General features: G+C 38.3%; 1 protein-coding gene across 1 annotated transcript in view; it reads right to left on the reverse strand.

Annotated features, from left to right (window-relative positions):
* The window catches only part of TLL2 (tolloid like 2), a 115,804-nt gene that overhangs the window by 41,186 nt on the left and 55,301 nt on the right, over positions 1 to 19,317 (reverse strand). The window contains exons 4-7 of the mRNA XM_006210577.4: positions 11,794 to 11,949; positions 8,796 to 8,913; positions 3,768 to 3,946; positions 2,730 to 2,835 (exon numbers count right to left, since the gene is read on the reverse strand). Of these exons, the coding sequence (XP_006210639.1) occupies positions 2,730 to 2,835; positions 3,768 to 3,946; positions 8,796 to 8,913; positions 11,794 to 11,949 (559 nt within the window). The remainder of the gene's footprint in view (positions 1 to 2,729; positions 2,836 to 3,767; positions 3,947 to 8,795; positions 8,914 to 11,793; positions 11,950 to 19,317) is intronic.

A 19,317-nucleotide genomic window follows, 5' to 3' on the forward strand; every position in this document is an offset into this window, starting at 1 on the left:
CTGCAGCAATCGATGACATCATGATACCAGAAGGGGAGTCTGCCCTCCCCCCAACATCTTCAGGTGCTCTGCCCCTACCTAGCTGCCCATCACACTGTGTGCTGCCTCCTCACCAATCTCCCTTCTAGGGGTTCTGGGTGCTTTTGATGAGGAACTATTGTTTTGTAGGTTTTGCCCATGGATTTCCACTGGTCTGTGCTGATAAATTGCTTCACATTGACAACAGTGCTAAAATGGTTACGTACTGAGGGGCAAAAGGAATTGTATTATGGATTAGAAATTACAGAAAAAATAGAGAATTTTTTTCTTGAAAGACAAGAAAAGAAATGTTGGTGCCAGAAGACAGTCTGTCTGCATTCTTGCCTTGGCCTCTGGCTTTAGAGCTTTGCACCATAACGCACACAACAGGCACAGAGAAGGAATGTAGTTTCTACAACCCTTTAGTAGTAATTTATCCAAAAGTTCCTGCACAGGAGATACTTGTAGATTCTCCTTAATGAAGTGACCACTGCATTTGTAGCTGGAAAGAACAGCAATGAGGCTGATGGCCATTTCTTCCCTTAACATCCTCTTCTAGTCGTCAGCACTGCAGGTCTCCCTGTCTCTTCTGACTCATTCATTAATTTATTCATTTGACAAATATCTACAGAACAGCTGCTCTGTGCCAGGCACCGTGTTGGGTGCTGGGGACTAGAAGAGAATGAAATAGTCTCTATCCTCAAAGATCTCAGTCTGGTGAGGGAGAAGGGAAGGCCAAAGATACATATTAATAAATAGATTTAAAAGAATAATTAATAGATATGGTATAAAGCAATACAAAGAGTTTTGAAGCTAAAAACAAGACCCAAGGTATAAGCTTCTCACTAGGACCATCTTGAAAAAATCAATAAGTTGGCTCTCTGCACCCCCTGGGGATGATGTGAGGCAGGTTGTCTATTCCCTGCATCAGTTCCCAAACCTGTGAGTCAGCCCAGCCCCCACACCCAAGTATCTCACCTTTTTCATCAGCAGAAGGGGCTCTCATCCTGCCTCCCACACCCCCAGCGTAGGTCCCTCAAAGTCTCAGTTTCCCAGCGTGCAAAAAAGGAAGCCTTAGAGTTCCATATGGCAATGAATGTGATCATGTCTGGCCATCCCTCACCCATTCTGATTAGGAAATGTTGAAATGTTTGAGCTGGAAGGGGCTCAGAACATCTAGTCCAGGTCTCTCACCAGGGAACCGAGGCTCAGGGAGGTGGAGATTTGACTCCACACACAGCTGCCTCTAACTACTGTCTAGACTTCCCTCAACAACCAGGTGCATGGGAGAGCTAGGACTAGAATCAGTGGTCTCTCCATCATGTCATATTGCCCCTGAGTCTTCTGATAGAGAACAGGGCAGGTCATTCCCATGCCAGTTGTTCAAAGATGCTGACTTCAACCCAACCCCACGCATTAGAGCTCTGGAGAGCGCCTGCCTGGCTCAGAATTTGTGACGCCGAGGTGTGGAGGATCTCTGCCGTGGTCCTGCGACCTCGTCAACGGGGTGCTTCCAGCAGCCTTATCCAAGAGCCACGCAGCCAGGTAGTTTCCCTTTCACTCCCAAGAGCTGCGTGTCTCCTGAACAAATGGTTTCCTTTAATCTTCATGGACACAGAAACTCGTGAAATGGATCGATTCCTTCTTTGCTGTGACTTGCTAGGAAGCACAGGGCAGGATTTGCTGTCCACACCACACACCAACAAAGGGTTCATATCGTTCTGTCATATATTCTAAACACCAAATTGATTCCAAGCTTCCACTTAGCTACCTGCCCTTATTTTTCCCCTGTCCCCCATCCCCAAGTTTCCTCATCTAATTTTTCTTGTATAGATTGGGAATCACTTCAAATCTTTTAAAAAATTATTAAATAAATAATTAAATAGCAAACAAGGTGGTTTTAGGAGGAGACTGAGGGGGGAAAATGCCAAGAGAGAAAATATCTGCCCTGTGATTAACTCAAGAATGGAAAGACCTACAAAACTGGGACTAGTAGGGGAAAACTTCTATATACAAAACACTTCCACGATCTGGAAGCGAGGGCAATATGAAAAACAATTAACACCGGCTCCAGCGCAGCACTAACTCATCAAAACAGACCCTGCAGATGCCAACTGTAAATAACTGGTCTGAATGTGCTTCGGGATACCAGCTACCATCATGTGTGACCAGCATGTGTGACTTGGATTTTTGTTCTCACTCTGACCCCAGCTACTTGCATGCCCTTGAGCTGGCTGGAGCCTCATTTTCTTCACTTCTAATGAAAAATGAATCCATGACTTACCACTCTCCCAGCTCAGACACAGTCTAGCTTCCAGCAAACCACATCTCTTCTAAGTGAACTGGTAAGTGCCACCATGCTTACATCAAGGTCGTGCTTTAGAAGAGTCCCCCACCCACCGGAAATTTTACACAAAGCCGCTAAGTTATTATCCCAGCTAACCTCTCGATAATTTCCCTTTTCCAGTTTGCTGCTTGTGACAGGAGGGCAATGATGGAACACCAGCTTCACAATGGGATTCAATCTTATTAGTGGGAACCTGATTAGATTATATTTCACTGCAGCCCAGAGGCCACTGAATTTCAAGGACAGACACGCCAACTGTGCTAGGAGCATGCAGAGACCCGCTCTCCGCAGACCTCCAGGAATCCGACCCAGGCCTGCGGCAGGCACAGTAAAACACAGACGACGCATAACCGTAGATTCCGACCTTGAGAAGGTGTTCCGGGCGTAGTGCATGATGCTGTCAAAGTCGTACGTCTCTCCCAGAGAGCTCACTTCCCCAGCTTCCATTTTTAAGAAATTATACTCCTGACCTGTGACACAACACTCTGTTAAGGCCTTTGAAAACCAAGGCAGGCACCTGAAAGGAGGCAGAGGGGGGAGAAGGACGACCCATAGCAACTTCCGAGAGCTCTGTTAGCCCCATCAGTCAAACGACAGACGTGGTGGTGGTTCTTGCTGTCGGTTTTAACAGACTGGAAATTTCAAACTTAGAACAGCGTACGCTGTCCCAACCCCACCACCCAACACTCCTCCCAAAATGCCACTCAAAAGACTTAAACTAAGTCAGTAGGTAGATTAGTTATCAATCTGATTGCTCAAAAAACATTTTTTAAAAAAATCTCTAACACTGCTATTCAAGGAACACAAGAAAACACATCAAAGAGTTATGTTAAATCCCAAATTGAGAATTCACACTGGAAAGCATTTTTAAGGCAATTGTATTGCTCACCCAGCTACTTTCACGTTCAATATGAATTTCTGTATAAAATTGTTTAATAGGAGGAGGTTTTTTTTTTTTTAATCTAGACAGTTTATCCGCCTTGGGATAGGTGGAAATACTGGTTTTATGTGTACTTGTGTCCTAATTATATTTCAGTTTCAAAAATATGTGTTGCCTTTATCAGCAAAAATGAGTTTTAAAAAAGCAACCAGGAGAACTCTTTTTTTGGCTTATCAGCTTTGATGCTGCAACAGTGTTCTGGTCAATTCTGTTCCTGTTAGGAAATGGAGTTGGATTTCATCGTCCTTTACAACATGGAAAGTCATTTCACTTCTGCTCTCACCTACAAGCTCTGGCAGATGACCTCCCAGGAAGGGCCACAGATGGACAGTGCTGGTAAAAGCCTCCATACTTACACATGAGTGCTGGTCAGCTCCTGGCAACCCCCCTCTTCACTCCCTCCTGACCCCGTGAGTGGCACCTGCCTGACCACTGATTCTGGGCTCCATACAGACTCCTTACCTGGCTGGATGTTTTCTCTGATGATGGTGACATGCTGGTCTCTGTCTGGCCGGGTGTGTTCATGCCAGAACCCAACCACATGGCCCAGCTCATGTGCCACAATGCCAAACTTGTCACAGTTTTTTCCAATGGATATGGCTTGCGGGCCTCCTCCTCGGCGCCCAACGTAGGAACAACAGCTGAACAATTGCAGAAATAGCCCGGTCAGCAGATCAGGAAATGGCAAGAGTCTAGCTCCCCTTCGTGTGTGTGTGTATGTGTGTGTGTGTGACTCTAAAAGAACACAGACTTTCAGAGCTGAAAACGATCTCAATTGTCCACCTTCCCTCGATGCAGGAATTCCCTCCAAAACTGGTTCTTGACCTTTTTGGTGGTCATGGATTCCCCTGCGAATCCAAAGAAAGACATGGCTTCTCTTCCAGGGAAAAAACACATACCGTCCCCGACTCTTCTACCCCCAAGTCTCTGCTGGACCATCTCTGATGACAAGGAGGAGACAGTGGAAGGAGCCTGCTGAGTTTCTGTAAAATATGAGTCTTGATACTACTATCAGAGGAGACTTAGAGGTGACTCCCCTTCTGGGCACAGTATTTTTTAATATATATTCATTACTCTTAATATAGAAAGGTATTAAAAAAAATTAAAATGGCTCCTAGTCCCACCACTCAGATAACTTCTATAAAATATTTAAAAAATACATGCCTATGTTACAAAAGATCTAAGTATTAAGGCTTCAAAGATAACCACTGTTAACAGTTTCTTAAATGTTCTTCCAGAAAATGTAATACATCTATATACATATATATATTTTAAATATGCCAAATTGTCCTTCATCTTGTCTTTTTTCCTCCTTAATTTAGACTTCTTTTTATAACAGCATATGTAGGCTTCTCTCATTTTTTTTCAAAGCAACATAATATTAAAATTTATTTGATCAGTCTGCCGTTAATGTACATTTAGGCTGACCCCAGGTTTTGCTATTTAAACGGAGCCTCAGGAGAGAAGGAGACAAAATAAATACACAAATAAACAGCAAAATACAAAACATAGAAACCACTGGGGTCTTACTTGTTCGTGGTAGGGTAAATTCCTAGCAATGAGATTAATGGATAGAAGGGTACGTGCATTTGAAATTTTGATAGATACTATGAAATTGCAATTCCCAAAGGTTGTTTCGTTATATGCCCACTAATAGTATATTTAAAAGCCCTGTTTCCCCACAACTGGGCCAGCACTGGTTTTGCCAAACTATTTTTGCCAATTCGATAGATGAAAAGTGGTATTCAACTGTACTGAAGTTGGCTAGTTTTTCATGTATTATGTGACATTTGTATTTTTTTCTTGTGAACTATGAAATCACATCTTCCCCCCAATTTTTTTTTTAGGTTGTCCATCTTTTTATCACTGATTTGTAAGAACCTTTTGTAAATTAGGGAAACAAATCTTTGACTATCTATCAAAAGTGTTAACCAAGATTTTTCTCCCTTTGTTATTTCTCATTTGACTTTGTCTTTTATGTGTTGTTTTTGTTTTGTTTTCACCATACAGAATTTTAAAATTTCAATGTAAAGTCTTTCTTATGTCCTGCTTAGAAAGGCCATCTACATCCCAAGATTATGAGTAAAATTCACTGTTGCTTCCTTCTAATACTTTTCAATTTTGTTTTTCTTTTCTTTCCTTTCTTTTTAAAAATGTTTACATCTTTGATCTACCTAGAATTATTTTTGGTGTAAGAAGTGAGTAGGATTCCAGCTTTATTTTTTTTCACAAGGAGCTATTTAATTATCCCAATATTCAAATATTTCAATTGATTAATCCATCTTTCTTTCACTCATTTAAAATGCTACCTAAATCCACGTACAAGTTTATTTTAAACTCTTTTGTTTCATATATCTATTTTTCCTTGAGATTCAAACAGCTTTGCCATTATCTTCATTTGTATTTTAATATCCTATATGTTGGAATAGGACATCAGGCCCCTTCCTGTCCCCTCCCCTACCATTGTCCCTGTCACTACTGTTTGTCCTTGCTCTCTCTCTCGGTTGTATCTATGTGGTCATTCCTACAGAAAAACTCTAATATCGTTTATACAAGCTCTAAAAAATATATACATACATACATATACATACACACACACACACACACACTCACACACATACAAAGTTGTTGTTTAAATCAGAATGGCAGAATGGCATGAATTTATAGATTATTTTAGAAAGTTCTGACATCTTTACTATGTTGGGTATTTCCATACGAGGAAATAGTATGCATTTCCATTTTTACTTCTTTTTTAAAAGTTTCTTAGAGTTTGGGCATTTTCTTCCCGTAGGTCTGGCATATTTTTGCATTTTTGTTGAGTTTATTCTTAGATATATTATCTACTATGCTTCTATTAAAGTTGTGATTTTTCCCATTATGAAAGTGTATCAAATTATTTCATTAAAGGAAAAGTAGTTAATTTTTTGTTTATTAATTTTGTAATCAATTACCTGAAGGGTCTCCTTTTGTTTCTGATAGTTTTTCAACTGATCTGGGGTTTTTTTTAGGCATACATCACATTAACTTCAAACAATACAAACTTTGCCTTGTTCCTGCCAATATTCATTTTGTTTCTCTCTCTCTTGTCTAATTACATTAGCTAGTATTTCCAAAAGTAATGTTAAATATCTTCAAATTGTTCCTGATTCTAACAGAAATGCTTCTAGGATTATCATTGATAAACATGATGCGGGCTTTTGGGAGAGACATATAGATACACACACACACATATACACACATACATATCTGTGTGTGTGTAAGTCAGTGATCTATCCCTGACATCTATTCCTGCACTACCTTGACAATTAAAACAACAAGGGCATGTTGAAATATGCAGATGTCTTTTCAGCATCTATTGAAACATGAATGTGGCTTCTCTCTTTTGATCTACCAATATGTTGAATCATGCAGATAGATTTCCTAGTGTTGAACTAGTTTTGAATTCCTTCAATAAACCTTCTTGGCAGCCTACTCTTCTATTCTTGTACTGCTGTGTTCTAGGTGCCAATATTTTAGTTAGGATTTTGCATGACTATTCATATCAGTTGAGTCTATAATTTTCTCTTTTTTTGGTGCCATCTTTTTCATTTTGGGGTAGCAACACCATGATAGTCCCTTTAAAGTAAATTGGAAGAAAGTGTTCTTTTTTATGCTCTAAAAAGCTTAAATAGTACCAGAATAATTTGTTCCTTGAAGTTTTGAAAGAATTCATCTGTGAAATTCTAGATTTGATGCTGTGGGGGAAAAGTTTTTTCTTCAATTTTTCAATTTCGTTCAAAGTTACTGGTCTGTGCCAGCACTTTGTATTGACCTTCAAGTCATTCACGTTATCCAGAGTTCCACACTTCTTGCCCTAGAGTTTTGTAAAGTACTCTTTTATGATTTTGTGGAATCTGTGATTATTTCTCTCTTTTTGATTTCTGATTTTGTGTATTTCTGCACTGTCACTTTTTTGTCTTTGACTGACAAATAAGCAATTTGTCTACTACAGTTTTTTATTTGTTTACTCAAAGAATTTACTCTTCGATTTATTTGTACTGTAATGTGTAACCTTGTCCATTCTGTTGTACTCTCATTAGGTTTATTTTGTTATGGTGGTGGGTTTTATGTAGTTATTTATTTGCTAACTTCTTTGAACTGAATATTTCATCGTCATTCTTAATTAGTGATGTGAATATCTGAGGCTGTGAGTTTTCTTCTGGACATGGCTTTGCCCATATCTCTTCAATTTTGAACTGTAGGGCTTTCATTATCTAGGCATCTTGTAATTTTAATCCTGATTTCTTTATGACCCAAGAGTTGTAAAAATGAGAGCTTTTAACTTAGCAGGTAATACAGGAATATTTATTTTATTTTTGTTGTTGTTGCTATGTTATTATTATGTCTAGTTTCATTGCTTTGCAATCAGAGAATATTTTAATGTTATTTCTGCCTTTTAGAATTCACTGATGTTTTCTTAATACTTAATAGATGGACAATGTCTATAAATGTTCAATAGATATTTAAAAATGTATTATCAGGTTATAGAATCTGATAGATTCATAAGGCTAACTCTATTAACTATATTTTTCCAGTCCTCTACAAATCTCTACTTTTTTTTTGGTCAACTTGACATTGATCTACTTGGGTTGACAGAAATGAAATAAAGTCTCCTGCTGCTGGTGTTTCTGTCGATTTCCCCTCAAAATCCCGGGGGCTTGTTTTATGACTCTTAATGCTATGCTATTTGGTGCATAAAGATTTATGACAGTTATATTCTCATTGTAGCTTGTACTCTTTCTCATTATAAAGTGTCTCACCTTTTTTTTTAACATGTTCTGCCTTTAAAAACAAACTAAGCAAAACAAAAACACCTTGTCTACAACTAGAATTGTGATCCCAGTTTTCTTTTTGTTTGCATTTGCCTGTAAGCCTTCTTTCCTTTAACTTTTAAACCTTTCTGGGTCATATTCCCCAGTAGTCATCTCATATATACAGCATGTAGCTGGATTTCAGTTTTTGAACTAATATGGGAAACTTTTTCTTTCAGTAGGAGAGTATATCACACTTACATTTATTGGCATAACAGGTAAGTTTATTCATAATCCAATAATCTTATTATTGTTATGTTTCCTGGAGGAAGTCTGTAAGTCCAAGGAGCCCATAAAATTACATGCAGAATTTTGCTCCATCACAAGGGAGCCCATAGATTCATCAGCTTCTCAGTGAGATCACTGGTCCCAAATTGGCTCAGAACCACTTCTCTGTATGAAACACTCTCAGTTCCTTCAACTGCTCCCATGACAAGAGATCCAGGTGTCTTCCTCCACTTATTCTGTCTCTAGATTGTGAACTTGTTGAAGGCAAGAAGAGTTTCTGACAAAAGCTTGGCTTCTGTATATTTCAGCATATTGGAAACACTTTGTTTTAGAGTGAATATTCAAGACCTATAAGTCATCTGACTTGTCTATCTCTGATTCCACTGAGGTGAACTTGCGTTCATGAACTTACCCACAGGTTCTGTAACTGAACACAATAAAGCTTTCTTCATCAGTCCTCTCAATGAAGGTCACACAGGTGTGCTTCTCCCAGTGCCTCATGGCCTGCTTAAAGATGGCCCTCTGGCTTCCTGAAATGACAGGGCAGGTGCTCATCACCTGACTCGTGGGGCCATACTTTCCTTTGATGCTCTAAGTTACACTGACTTATGACAAAGCTTGTTCTAATGATAAAAAAAAGCTTGTTCAGGTGATCCAGAATAAAAATGCACTAGGACTAAGGATTTCTCTGCTAAGAATGCAATATAAGTTTCCTGAATTACCAAAACGTAGAGAGTAGGAGTTTGTGAATTGGAAGAGAGGGTAAAAATATTTATGTACTTTTTTTTAGGGTTTTTTTGGGGGGGTGGGGTGGGAGGTAATTAGGTTTACTTATTTATTTATTTTTTTAATGGAGGTACTGGGGATTGAACCCAGGACCTTGTGCATGCTAAGCATGTGCTCTACCACTTGAGCTATACCCTCCCCACTAAGAGGGTAAATATAGATTTTCAAAATGTCCTCAGCTTCCCAATTTTTCTTTTGTATTGAGAGTACTTTTCTAAAGTTTAAAAAATGTTACTCAGGCTCTTCAATTTGGCAGTTTTAGGCTCGTGAAGTAACTCACCAGCACTGCACCCCACCCCTTTACCTGATTTTCTACCTACAGGAAGGTATCCCCATGTGCTCCAAAGTTCTATTTGCACAGACAGTCATGCTACTTTTGCATTGGGGTTCAGTGTTTGCTGGGGGATCCTGGAGCCTAGTTTTCTACAAGGCCTTTGAAAACAGGTGAATTTCATACTTTCTCTGAACTTTTCTCCATATTTCTCTGATTAGAATTGTGTTGAAAAATAAAGCAATACGTAAATTGTCTGTGAGTAAGAATAAAGTAGTTGTAAGCTCTAGGCTAATAGTATAAGTCAATAAGTATTCTTTTCAAAATCTATCAATCTGAAATAAAGAAGACTACTGCATTTTGATGTTACTAGAAACAATGAGAAGGATTTATAAAAATAGTTATTTGGGAAGTACACAGAATGGCTAGGGGCGGGGTCTGAATTCTAGAATGAACTTTTTGCAAAAAACAAACAACCCAACAAACCATTGGGAGGCTCCCAGTCTAGAAGACGTGGATGCACCATATTGTTGTCCTTACCAAAACAAGGACTGAAGAGTAACTTAGCTGTCTATTTTTTGGGGGACACCTTGACTCTTTTAGTTCAAATTGTTTATAGCTCAATTACTCACCAAATTAGCAATCCTACTATGACAGAATAACAAAAATCTCTGTGTAAAGACAGTTCTCTACATTAAATTAGTTCATTTTGATAAAGGTTATATAGATCTTTGGCCAGAAAAGCACACCAGATCTGAAAGAACCTGGTTAAAATACCAAAGAACAAGTTAGTAGCTAATGACAATTCCTACATGTCAACTCTTAAGACACATGTCTCTCTCTCCTATGCAGTAGAGAGCCCCTTGAGGACAGGGTGACGTCTTAGTCATCTTTTTATCACCAGCACCTAATTAAGGGTCTGGCACCGGAAGCCCTAGGTTAATGCTGCGGGAGTAGAAGGGAACCAAGGGCATGGATGCCGCCGGGGAGAGAGAGAGGGAGGGGGTGGCTCCGTGGAAGAGGAGGCGCTCATACTCTCTTCCAGGCTGCAGGTCCCTGTTGCCAAGGTCATCACAGTTCCTTTGCTCCTCAGAGGTTCTCAGTGGCTTTGGCAAGCCATTAGGACATCTGCTTCATCAACAACTTTTCGTAATAGAAGTCACAGAACCACGGAGAGGAGACAGACTGAGACATGCTGTCCACGTGGAGAGCCTGGAAAAGGCAGCTCCTATGGCCTTTCACTCAAGCATTCAACTCACACTGGCCACAAGCCTGCTGTGGGCACAAGTGTGGATGGTCTACTGTGAGTCCTTGTTCCAGGTGTTGGAGATAAAGAATGAAAACCAGACAGGAAAAATAGCCCTCCTCCCACAGTGCTTGCACAGAGACAAAAAATAAAAATACAAGTAAACCAGCCACGTCATTTGATCTGAGACTCCACTGATAGAAGGCAACCAAGAGAAGATGTGGGGAAGAACTGTCCAGGCAGACAGGAGGGCAAGTGCTAGTGTGCTGAGGAGGCAATGAGGTGGGCACATCCCAGAAGAGAAAGACGGCTGGTGAGGTCAGTGCACCAGGACCAAGGAGGAGCGAGGAGGAGTGAGGGGTAAAGGACTAGGTGGGAGAGGGGGCAAGGGCTGCCTTAGAGCCCTTGGTCAGGAGTTTCAGTTTCATTAATGGCGCTGGGACACCATTAGATGACGTATTTATTTTAAAGAGAATGATACCAATAGCAAACAATTACTAATTACTATCTACGCGGCACTATTCTAAGTGCTTTTTCTAAGTTAACTCATATAATTCTCAAAACACCCTCAGAAACAAGGTAGAAAGTATTATCATCCCCATTTAGAGAAGAGGGAACTGAGGCATCAAGAAGTTAAGTAACTTTCCCCAGGGTGCACGGCTGATAGTGCCTTGGCCAGGATTGGACCCAGGTGGTCCATCCAACCACGTCTACTGGCCACTCTGGTTACCCCGTGGTGCACTTATGAGGGTGTGGGGGGGTCCAGGATGCTTATGCAGACAGAGAATAGGTAAGTCACCATGCGTAGCTGCTCACATACCCACTGTGCAAACTGTGTCCATCCTTCAAGGCCAGGGTCATGTGTCCCCCTCTGCAGGAAGCCTCAGGGAACAGGTGACCACCTCTAAGGAATTAGCCCCAGCAGAGACTGCAGTTTCCCCAGGCTGAACACACTGGACCCCAAGAGCACAAGGGAGCTTTAGCAGGTAAGACTGCTGTGGCCCCAGCATCCACTCCGTCTCATTTGAGCCCCTCCAGGGAAGACTCTGCCAAATTAGGGAGACAAAGCACCCAGCCCCAAAGCAGGCCTCATCTGTAGGTACTGACCAGTGAAGTTCCCTCCAATGACATAAGGAATGACCCCTCCTGGCCATATCCTCTCTGTCCTTGAGGTTGTGGCTCTTCGGACCCGGGGAGAGAAGTTCTCAGCTCCAGCACGTAAGGTTCCGGGGCTCTGCGGAAGCACAGCATTCTCCTTGCCATCTGCAAAACAGTCACGCTGCCATTTACTTTGCTTTGAATTCCTCCTGCGTGTATGGGTAGGATTATATTATCCATGAATCCACAAGAGGGGATATTCAAAACAAATATTCTAAAGGGGATGTTTGGTCTGGTCAGGATTTTAAACCTGGGTGGTAGTTTTCCAGATGGGGTAAGTGTAGTAAATGTCCAGGTCTATGATGGAAGTGGAGGCGCGTTGGAAGCCTTGAACGAAGCCGCATGGGGCTCAAGCGCAGCCCGTGAGCCACAGAATTAGGTGGGCAGGACGTTCACAGCCCTTTAGGATGGAGCCCAGTTAGGGGTGTACTCTCTTCTCAGAGCCACGGACCTCGGGAAGAACAAGCTGAGTCAGTCCCCTGCCTTGACCAAATACGGTCAATATTGTAAATTTGGGAAATAATTTGGCCAGTATGACAAATGAAGTGAGCCAGTCTGTGATGCTGAGAAAATTAATTCTTTGTAAGATAAACCCCTGGAAAATGCAGAGCCTCATAAAATCCCCCAGCTCCCCCGGATCCCTCTGCACATCTGGACCTTCAAGGGAGGAATGTAGGGAAGAAATGGAGCCTCTCTAAGGTTCTGAGTTCGAGGTATGGTCCCTAGAAAACAGAGATAGACAGGTGGGTAGACTCTCTCAAACCTGCGGCAATCGAATAATTGAATCCACATTCGTTGTATTCGTCACTCAGACAATTTAAGGTTTTGTTTTCAGTCTACTTGCTTACCCTCATCAGTCTCACTTGCAGCATTTTCTCTTTATTGTATATTTTCCCCCTTAAAAATCAGCTTTTGGTTTTGTTGATTCTTTTCATTTTCATTGTTCCACTCATTTTGTTAATTTTGTTAATTTTCATTTATTTTATTCTGATGTTTCCTGCCTAGCTTCTTTCCTCTCTTTTAAAAAAAAATTGAGGTATGTCACACACCATAATAATCACCATTTTAAAGTGTACAATTTAGGGCTTTTTAGTATACTCACAGAGCTGTGCAACCATCACCGCTACAGAAGCCCACACTTTCATCACCAACAAAAGAAACTCTGTATCCATTAGCACTCCCTCCGTCCAGCCTTTGGCAACCACTTTCTGTTTCTATGGATTTGCCTATTCTGGACATTTCCTATAAATGGAATCATGCATCATGTGGCTTTTTGTGTCTGGCCACTTTCACTTAGCATGTTTTCAAGGTTCATTCATGGTATAGACTGTGTCAGTACTTTGTTAGGTTATATGGCTGAATAATAATCCATTGTGTAGATATATCACATTTTGTTTATCCATCCCTCAGCCGGTGGACTTTTTGGCTATCATGAATAATGCTGTTACAAACATTAACGTGCACATTTTTATGTGGACATATATTTTCGGTTCTCTTGGGTATGCGCCAAAGAGTGGAATCGTTAGGGCACACGGTAACTCTATGTTGAATCTTTTGGAGAACCACCAGATTGCTTTCCAAAGCACCTGCACCATTTTACATTCCCACCAGCAAAGCGTCAGGGTTCCACGTCTCCACATCCTCACCAGCACTTGTTATCATCAATCTTTGATCATGGCCATCCTAATGGGTGTGAAGTGGCCTCTCAGTGTGGCTCTGATTTGCATTTCCCTAATGACGAATGACGCTGAGTATCTCTTCGTGTGCTAATTAGTCATTTGTATGACTTCTTCAGACAAATGTCTATTCAAATCCTTTGTCTATTTCTTAATTGGGCTGTCTTTTTATTGTAGTGTTATCATTATTCTTTATATATTCTGGATACCAGATCTTTATCAGATATATGATTCGCAAATATTTTCTTCTGTTCTGGAGGCTGTCTTTTCATTTTTATGATAGTGTCTTTTGAAGCACAAAAGTTTTTAATTTTGATGAGGTTCAATTTGTCCATTTTTTCCTTTTGTTGCTTGTGATTTTTGTGTCATATATAATAAATTACAGGCTTACCTCACTAATTGTGCTTCATTTTATTGTCTGTGTTTTACATATTGAAGGTTTGTGGCAACCCTGAGTTGTTAGATGATGGCTAGCATTTTTAGCAATAAAGTATTTTTTAATTAAGGTATATACTTTGTTTTTTCAGACATAATGATTTTGCACACTTAATAAACTACAGTATAGTGTAAACATAACTTTTACATGCAATGGGAAACAAACAAAAAGTTGTGTGATTCACTTTATTATGGTATTCACTTTATTGCTGTAGTCTGGAACTGACACCACAATATTTCTGAGGTATGCCTGTACAGCTTAATCCTACCTCATAGTGATTTATATCTATGCTTTCTTTTAGAGTTCTATAGCTTTAGCTCTCTTATACTTAGGTTTTTGATTATTTTGACTTAATTTTTGTATATGGTGTGAGGCAGGGGTCTAATTTCATTCTTTTCTATGCAATATCCTGTTGTACTAGCATCATTTGATGAAAATCTAGTTTTTTCCCCATTGAATTGTCTTGGCACCCTTATCAGAAATTAATTGGCTATCCTTTTCTAGCTTCTTGAGTAGAAAGTTTGGCACATTAATTTTCAATGTTTCTTATATTCTAATATTAACACTTAAGGCTAAAATTTCTCTGATTTCTCTTTACCTGCATCCTATCTTTGACGTGTGCATTTCAATGTTAGACATTGATATGTTCTCTAAGTTTCATTTCAACTTTCTTCTTTGATTCCTGAATTATTTAGAGGTGTGATTTTTAATTTCTAAACACTTGTCTCTAAAATGTGGGCGTTATTGATCTCTAACATTGCTTTGTGTTCCAAGGATCTATCTTCTAAGGCAGGAGTCAGCAAACTTTTTCTATAAAAATATAGACAGTAAATGTTTTAAGTTTTGTGGTTAATATATTTTTTGTTGCAACTACCCAGCTCTGCTATTGTAGTGTGAAAGCAGCCACAAACACTATGTAAATGAATGGGCATGGCTGTGTTCCAATAATGTTTTATTTGCAAAAACAGATGGCAGGCTGGATTTGGCCTCCTGGCCATGGATACTGGCCCATGCTCCAAGGTATCAATTCTTTGATGTTTTGAGTCTTGCTTTGTAGCCCAGTACATGATTGATTTTATAAATATTCCATACATCCTTGAAATAATGTGCACCAAAATTGATGGTTGAAGGATGCTACATATGTTGTTCAAATATTCTACCTCCAATTATTTGTGGCTCCTTAGTGTATTAGCTACTGAGAAAAGTGCTTTAAACAACCTTGAGAACATTGATTGTGAATTGTCATCTCCTTTTAAAAAAAATTTTTGCTTTATATTGTTCAAGGCTATGTTGGTTAAGTAATATGAGTTAAGAATTGTTAAGTGTTTCAGTTAAATTGTTTCTTTTATCATTAAATACTTTTATCTGTAATAATGTTCATCCATAATAAAGACTATTTTAGCTGATATTAATATTGCTACACCAGCTTTATTCTGAGCAGTGTTTGCCTCGTATAGCTTTTCTCCATCCACTTATTTTCAATCTTCTTGTGTAATTATGTCTTTTGTTTTAAATGAGTCATTTAATAGGTATTATTCTGTGAGCAAATTAGATTTCCCACAACAAACAATAAAACGACCTTCACAGTGGTCATAATGCTGAGGTTCAATATTTTTGTTTACTGTATATGAAATAGTTTTTGTAAATTGAAAATTTCATTGAGATAATCGTAGATTCACATGCAGTTGTAAGAAATAACACAGAGAGATTTTGTGTACCCATTACTCTCTTTCCTCTAATAGTAACATTAAACTGTAGTACAACATCAAAACTGGGATATGGACATCCACTGATCTCATTCCCAAGGGTTATGTATACTTGTGTGTCTAATTCTACACAATTTACTCATATCGTATGGGTTTGTGTATCCACCACCACTCAAGATACTGAATAGTTCCATCACCATAAGGATCTCTCATGTTTCCATTTTAAAGTCTTATCCGCCTCCCTCCCCCCCTCTCTCAACCCAAACCTAAACTCTCAACCATTAATCTGTTCTCCATTTCAGAAAAATTTTTCATTTGAAGAACATTATTTAAATGGAATCCCACAGTATATAACCTTTGGGAATCAACTTTTCTCACTTGGCGCAATTCCCTGGAGACTCACCCAAGTAGTTGCATGTGTCAATAGTATCTTTTTATTGCTGAGTAATACTCCATGGTATGTACACACCACAGTTTGTTTAACCATTCACTTGCTGAAAGACATCTGAATTGTTTCCAGCTCTTGCAAACAAAGCTGTTATGAACATTGATGTAGAAGTGTTTGTGTGAAGGTAACTTTTTATCTCTCTGAGATAAATATCCGAGAGTGGAACTGCTGGGTCACATAGTAATTGGGTTTATTTCTGGGTTCTCTACTCTGTTCCATTGATCTGTGTGCTTATCCCTCTGCTATAACACTGTCTTGAGTACTGTAATTATATACAGTCAATCCTCCATATCCATGGGTTTCACTTCATAGATTCAACCAACTGTGGATTGAAAAAAATTTTTTTAATTCCATAAAGTTCCAAAAAGCAAAACTTGAATTTGCCATGCACTGGCAAATATATAGCATTTACATTGCATTAGGTATTATAAGTAATCTGAAGATGATTTAAAGTATATGAGAGGATGTGAATAGCTCATATGCAAATACTATGTCATTTCATATAAGGGATTTGAGCATCCATAGATTTTTGGTATCAATGAGGGGCCCTGGAACCAATCCCCCAGGGATACTGAGGAAGGACTGCAGTAAGTCTTAATATCAGGTGGAGTGATTACCGTCACTTTAGACTTCTTTTCTGCAATTGTTTTAGCTATGCTTATATATAAATTTTAAAATAAGCTTATCTATGTCTCAAAAAAAACATGCTGTGATTTTGATGAGAATTATATTCAAATTATAGATCAATCTAGATAGAATCAGCATCTTTACTACATTAAGTCTTTCTTCCAACCATGGACACAGTATGTCTCTCCATTTATGTAGGTCTTTCTTGATTTCTTTCATCAACATTGTGTAATTTTCAGTATACAGATATTATACATGTTTTTTAAGTGTACAAGTGTTTCATTTTTAATTGAGTGATTATAAATGCTACGGTGTTTTTAATTTTGGTTTTTGCATATTCATTATTAGGCATGTGTAAGCATTTTTGTGTTTTGGTCTTCTATTCTGCCGTCATGCTAAACTCATTTATTAGTTCTAGAAATTTTTTGTTTGTTGTAGATTCCTTGAAATCTTCTACATAGACAAACATGTAATTTGGATAATAGGAACCATTTTATTTCTTCCTTTCCAATTTGTATGCCTTTAATTTATTTTTCTTGCCTCATTGCAGTGTCTATAACTTCCAGAACTATTTTGAATAACAATACAAAAGCAAATATCCTTGTCTTGTTCCAGATCTTAGAAGGATTCTAGATTCAATCTTTCACCGTTAAGTGTGATGTAAGCTGTGGTGTTTTTGGTTAATGCTCTTTATCAAGTTAAGATAATTTCCCTATATTCCTAATTTGCTGAGTTTTTTCATAAATATGTTAGATTTTGTTAAATGATTTTTCTGCATCAATTGATGTTATCATAGGATTTTTCTTTTTCTCTTATTGATATGGTAAGCCTACATTGATTAATTTTCATATGTTGGAACAGCCTTGCATACCTGGAATAAATTCCACTTGATTATAGTGTACAATTTTTATACATTTTTGTCATTGATTTGCTAATATATTGTTGAGAATTTCTGCATTTAAGTGTAGTTAGGTTTGAGGTGTGTCTGTCATAAACAGCAAAGAGCTAGATTTTATTTTCTTGTTGTTGTTCAACCTGACAATCTCTCTTTTAATAGCTGAATTACACTTATTTTATAACTGATATACCTGGGCTTATTTACTTCCTTTTTTGTTTTTGTGCTAACTATTTGCTATTTTTTCTTTGCTGCTTCTTTTTCTCCTTTACTGCTTTCTGTTGAATTAAGATATTTTCTGTATTTACTTTTTATTTCTGTTATCTCTTTTCTATTTTTTAGTGTTGCCTTTAATTTTTAACATTTCATTCTTGACTTAAAAAAATATAAAGGATGAGTGAACTAGAAGATATATCTAAAGAAATTAGAATCTCTATTCTCATTCTGAAAATACAGCATCTTAAGATATTTTAATTTGTAAACAGATCCTCCAATTTTTCATGTTAGTTTCTACTTACTTTTATTAAAATCCCAAATTAGTCAATATTACCAAAGATTCATATGTTGCAATATAGGTTTATATCTATGTTCATATTCACACATTTCCTTGCTTACTTCTACTTCTTGCATCTCCAAATCTCTTTCCTGGAAATGAATGCATCTTTTATTATTCTTTCATGATGATAATAAGCTCTCTCAGTTTATTTTATCTTCATTCAGTTTATTTCATCCTCACTCTGGAAGCAAAATTTAGCTGAGAATGTATAGAATTCTAAGTTGACAGTTTCCCTCAGCACTTCAAAGATAGTATTTCAATGTCTTTTGGGCTTCATTGTTACCAACAGGAGGTATCCTTTTAGTTTAATGGTTATTGCTTCACTCATTATCTGTCTTATCTTTTGTTCTGTTTTCCTTCTTTTGTCCTTTGTCTTTGATGTTCCTCAGCATCATTATAATTGGCTAGATGTGGATTTGTTTGCATTCTCTGCTTGAGAATCTCTTGAAGAGAGTTGAAGTTTTACATCTTCTTTCAATTCTGGACAATCCTAATTCCTTAACTATTTGACCATTGCCTCCTCTTTCCCAGTCCTTTGGAAGTTGTCTCATTTTCTAGATTTCCTATTGAACAGTCTCATTTTGTCCTCCATGTCTCTTTATCCTTTTTCACATTTTCTGTCTATCTCTCAGTGGTAATAATGTGTATGGTTTCCTCACATATATTTTCTACTTCACTAATTCTCTCTTCAGTTGTGTTCAATATACTATTTCTCCCATTCCAGTTTCAATAAATATAGCTATCATTTCTAGAAGCCCTATTTAGTGGCTTCTAAATTGACCTGTTCTTTTTTCCCCACACTATAGTTTCAAATTCTTCCACTGGCTCTTTAGTCATTTTCTGTATACCTATTTAATCTTCCTCAGATTGTTCTATTATTTCTACATCTTGGGGTACTACTTCTCTAATTTGTTGTCTCTGCTGATTCTCCTTCACAGATTAACTTTTCAAGTTTCTAATGTTTTTATTTAAAGATCTATTTTAGGGGAGGCTATTCCTTTCCTCAGTAGTTGCATATGTCTTCAATAATAAGTGTGACCTTGTTTTTCATTTTTTCAAGTCTCTTCAGATTCTGTGGGCCCTAGATCAATGTTTATGTTAATTTCTAAGTTAAATATTTCCATACATA

This window comes from Vicugna pacos, chromosome 11 (assembly GCF_048564905.1).
Source record: "Vicugna pacos chromosome 11, VicPac4, whole genome shotgun sequence".
Classification (NCBI taxonomy): Eukaryota; Metazoa; Chordata; class Mammalia; order Artiodactyla; family Camelidae; genus Vicugna; species Vicugna pacos.